The following is a 5,000-nucleotide window of genomic DNA, read 5'->3' on the forward strand; positions in this document are numbered from 1 at the left end:
CAGATATGATAAAGATGTTATGCAGAGATAATAAAGTAACCCAGAAATCAGAGACAAAATTAACTGGATGATAACAACAAACATGATCTAAAGATGATCCAGAAATGACAGAAAAATCATAAATAAATTAAATAACTACATTTATCAAAAACATCTGGATATGATCAGGAAATGATCCAAAAATTACCCAGATGATACAAAACAAAAATAATCCAGAAATGATCGAGAAATTGTAAATAAATTATTTTAACAAGGATCCAGATATGATCAGGAAGCTTTACAGACTTTATGACTGATTATTTTTGAAGCTCTATAAATGAGTCAGATATGATCTGAAGATGATCCAGAGATAAATCACACGTAGATAAATCTGAGATGAATTCAGTCACAGATGTTTATGTTCACCAGCTGACTGCAGAGTGACATCACACAGTTCAGCTGGTGACACCACACACACACACACACACACACCATCTAAACCAGTCTGACAAATATCACAGATCTACATCCTCCACAACAACAACAACAACAACAACAATCTACAGCATCGTGGTAGCCAGAGCTACATCACCATGGTAACCACCCATCCCAGTGCAGCCCAGTTCATCTGCTTCACTTACTTGAAACTGGTTTTAGACTCCGTCTTGTTAACGAGCTGCTCCTGGTTCGACTGAGACGACTTGTCCTGCTGAGAGAAGACGTCTGAGGAGGGCGAGCTGCAACACACACACACACACACACACACACACACACAGACAGAATGTGAGTGAACAGCCAAGAACGCAGACAGAGTAACAACTCTGGTTTCCAAACATTGTTTTCTGCCAGTTCATTCCAGTGCTGTGTGTGTGTGTGTGTGTGTGTGTGTGTGTGTGTGTAAATCTCATACTTCAAACTAATCAGTGTGCAGCTCCCTGAAGGAAAACCCTCCATTCTCTACAGAGGGGTCAAAGGTCACAAACACAGACTGCAGGAAATAATGGACGTAACCATGGTGACATCACCTGTTTGTTTGGGTCGGAACGTTAAATAACAACGTTCTAAACTGGCGACTGGTTTGTGTTGTAACCAGCACAGTCGCCCCATGCTGGACGTTAGGTTGACCCCTCTGACCTTATATGGTCGTCCTGCATCATGTGACCTCAACATCAACATCAGACACCAGAGGAGAAAATCCTGAATATATTTCAGTGGATCAATAAACTCTTTGTTTCTCCTGCACTGAGGAGTGAGGGCAGACTGTCCACATACTTGTGACCACATGGATTCAATAATCTAATAATAATTATCACATTCAAAATGGTCTCAAACGATAACTCGACTTTAAATGTAAATAAATCTGACTTTATGATATTTGCAGGGAAGATAAATTATAATTTGATGGAGACGAAATGTTAAAGTTACATCAACAAGATTTGTTGGAATTTAAATCGAAAGAAAGGTCACATCAGTTTGGTTTAAAACAAGGTCACACAATCTGTGTCCTTTGTTACAACCTGGTTTTTAACATTATATTACAGTTTAATATATCGTCTGAGCGCTGACACCTCACACCTGTCATTAGAAAAGCAACTTCTCTGTTCTTAAACAGTGTCGACCATTTCTGATATCAACATTCTTCAAATATGTATTTTTAAAGTGAGGTTTATGAACACAGACTGAGCACTGAGCTTCAGTGATTGTTTATCTCTCATTCTCTGGTTAACTTTCATCCAATGAGACTAATCAATAACCTTTATCTGCTGATGTACGGCAACCTCAGGAGGACAATATTCACTGAAACACTGTGAACATGAACTATTTAACTGACTCGATGCAAAAGAAACTTAAAGGTGGTTTGATGATACAAAGATCTGGTTCTGTCTGAATCGTCACTGTGTTTCTGCAGAACAACGATTTATCTGATGTCTGTTTCTCCTCAGTCGTTGATCGTGAGGAAGATATGTTCTGTTGTTTTTTAACAACTGAATCAATAAACATCTTTGTTAGTTTGTACATTATTAATATACGTTGACATCATCATCATCTGATCCCTCCTGAGGTCTGATGTCATTACTGTCTGACCCTCTGACCCTGAGCTGTGATGATGTCAGAGGTCCTGTCAGCTGATCTGATGTCAGCGTCTGTGTTACAGACCTGCAGGCGGCTGAAGGCTCCTCAGAGATGGAGCTGGCTTTGGAGAAGAGTCTGGACTTCCTGCTCAGACCCAGAGCGGACATGTGGTGGCTGAGGAAAGAGCGACTCCTAGTGGTCGACAGACGCCACAGACGGGGGGGGGGGGGTCACAGGCACCACAGCATGAAGACAGACAGAGAGAGACAGAAGGAGGAAAGGAAACACCATCACAGACAGGAAACCAACACCAAGTCACCAAAACAAGAACAGACCCAGAACCAGAACCCAGACATGCAGAGACCCCCCCAGTCAGTCCGTTTCCATGGAAACAGTGAAGTGGAGCTACAGTCCCAGCTGGACGAGGACATCTAACTGGCCTACTGTCCTTGTCCCAGTATACAAGCATGGGAGGGGAATCCATTTATTGGGCGACTCCTCTATGATAGGTGAAGACACGCCCCCTCTCAGCTTGTTAGTATTGGACCGCTGTACGAGAACAAAAGTGTTTCTGAGGTCACAACAACAGATTCCTGCTGAATGTTTGAGTTTAAGAGGTGACATCACTCTGCAGAGGTGAGGCTGAGCCGTTATAGATCCAACAGGAGATCTGATCAGATTCAGATTGAATCCTGACTCTGGACCCTGAGAGGACCCATCAGGCCTCCTGCTGTGTGATGAAGCATCAGTGAGTCCAGACCTGACATGAAGCTCCGCCTCCTGTGTGTGTGTGTTGAACTGTGTCCCTGGATGTGGACGCGCTGCCAGCTGGAGACCAAACATGAGCAGGATCGTTCTTCATGTGTCCTCTGAGGACAAACATTCCTGCTGTCTGAACTCAGAGAAGCTGTGTCCAAATAAAACACGTCCTCTCGTCAGGCTGTCGCTCTGAACATGGGAACGCTCAGAGAGGAGCTGCAGAGGGCGACCGCTCATGCCGTAACACCGCCGCCACATGTTTTATTCTCTCTGAGTCTGAATGAACCAAACCAACAGTGACTTCCTGTCTCTGCCTGCTGATGACATCGCACATTAACAGACTGAGCTTCATGTTAATCTTCTCCTCTGTGTGTTTCACTTGGCCGTCGTTAAACTCATTAAAGCCTCGTCATGGAATATTTTCTACCTCACAGACTTTTATCACTTAGATGTTTCTCTGCAGACGTCCTGATTTATCCTGTTATTAATCTAACACTTCATGGACTTCCATCTGACCCCTCTGACTCCTCAGGTCACAGGATGACACAAACACACACCATCAACACACAGCTACATCCATCCATTCATTCATTCATTCATTCATTCATCCATCCATCTCTCAGTTTGTTACACAACGATCATAAAGTCCTTCTGTTGATCAATAAAAACTGTCTCCATAGTTTTCTTTGATTCATCATTAAAACAAACATATTGTACCACAGTAGCCAGAACTATAACTATAATATTATTACTTTTAATAATGTTGTTGTAAGCTACTGTCATTACCTGCATCTCTCTCTCTCTCTCTCTCTGTCTCTCTGTCTCTCTCTCTCTCTCTCTCTCTCTGTCTCTCTCTCTCTCTGTCTCTCTCTCTCTCTCTCTCTCTCTGTCTCTCTCTCTCTCTCTCTCTCTGTCTCTCTCTCTCTCTCTCTCTCTCTGTCTCTCTCTCTGTCTCATTGTGTCATACGGATTACTGTTAATTTATTATGCTGATCTGTTCTGTACGACATCTATTGCACGTCTGTCCGTCCTGGAAGAGGGATCCCTCCTCAGTTGCTCTTCCTGAGCTTTCTACCATTTTTCTCCGTTAAAGGGTTTTTTGGGGAGTTTTTCCTGATCAGCTGTGAGGGTCATAAGGACAGAGGGATGTCGTATGCTGTAAAGCCCTGTGAGGCAAATTGTGATTTGTGATATTGGGCTTTATAAATAAAATTGATTGATTGATTGATTGATGTTCATTTCCAGCTGTTCCTCACAGCCTTCTGTCAGAGTCATGACTTCCTGACTTTATCTATAGGTCACCTCTGCAGCACGGGTTACCATGGCGATAGGGCCTATACTTAGCACTGCAAAGTTTTTAGGCTCTATATCGTGATACACGACATATATCTCAGTCTTTCAAACTCTGATCTGAACTACTGTAACTACTGAAATACTAAACTTATGTATAAGTTAAATAAAATACTGTTACAACTAACTTGGTTTGTGAGCGGCCAATAAACAGACATCAGGACGGCGTCGAGGGTCTGACCTCTGACCGCCCGTCACCACACTCCATCATCAAACTTCCTGTTAAACAGGTGTGACACGGCGCTGAAGGGCCGCCTGCAGTGTGTTAGCACGAGCTAATTAGCAGCAGCGGCTAACATCCAGCTTTTAAAGGCTCTGCTGTTAAAGTTATTAATAACCGCTCGACGTGTGATGCTGCAGTTAGAGAGGATCAGTCAGTAGAGACTCACTCTGCTGTGTGCTTATACACAGGAACACTGGGCTTCATCATCATCATCATCATCATCCTTTGTCTCAACGTTAACGTCAAATTCAATACTGATTAAAGTCATTTTGTGTTTATGATGTTCATCTGTAGTGTAGGGTCATAAGGGGGCGGGGTCTAACGTTATAATAACGTTATTACAAAGTGAAATACAGAGAGCTGATCTCAGGTTGATTCAGCAGCAGTTATTGATCAGATGTGATGAGTCATGTTTGTGTTCAGTGATCAGGAGCAGATGAACTTACGCGGGGGGCGGAGACTTGCTGCTCTCATGCTCTGCGGTCATGGTACCGTTGGGGGCGGTGTGGGGGGGCAGCGGCGACCCTCTCTGGGACCCTGATGGACTGGAGGCGGGGCTGCCGGGGTCAGAGATCAGCGGGGACGATGCCCTGCTGCCCGCCGTGGGGCTGGGGGA

At 43.8% G+C, this 5,000-nt stretch overlaps 1 protein-coding gene across 6 annotated transcripts in view; it reads right to left on the reverse strand.

Moving 5' to 3' along the window:
- The window catches only part of fhod1 (formin homology 2 domain containing 1), an 86,823-nt gene that overhangs the window by 31,497 nt on the left and 50,326 nt on the right, over window positions 1-5,000 (reverse strand). For 3 of the 6 annotated variants that reach the window (XM_033619934.2, XM_033619925.2, XM_078173021.1), the window contains exons 10-12: window positions 4,831-5,000; window positions 2,137-2,244; window positions 621-716 (exon numbers count right to left, since the gene is read on the reverse strand). The exon at window positions 4,831-5,000 is cut by the window's right edge and continues 243 nt beyond it. In XM_033619934.2, the coding sequence (XP_033475825.1) occupies window positions 621-716; window positions 2,137-2,244; window positions 4,831-5,000 (374 nt within the window). The remainder of the gene's footprint in view (window positions 1-620; window positions 717-2,136; window positions 2,245-4,830) is intronic. The other 3 variants (XM_033619952.2, XM_033619943.2, XM_078173029.1) reach the window with 1 other exon arrangement.

This window comes from Epinephelus lanceolatus, chromosome 2 (assembly GCF_041903045.1).
Source record: "Epinephelus lanceolatus isolate andai-2023 chromosome 2, ASM4190304v1, whole genome shotgun sequence".
In the NCBI taxonomy this organism is placed as follows: Eukaryota; Metazoa; Chordata; class Actinopteri; order Perciformes; family Serranidae; genus Epinephelus; species Epinephelus lanceolatus.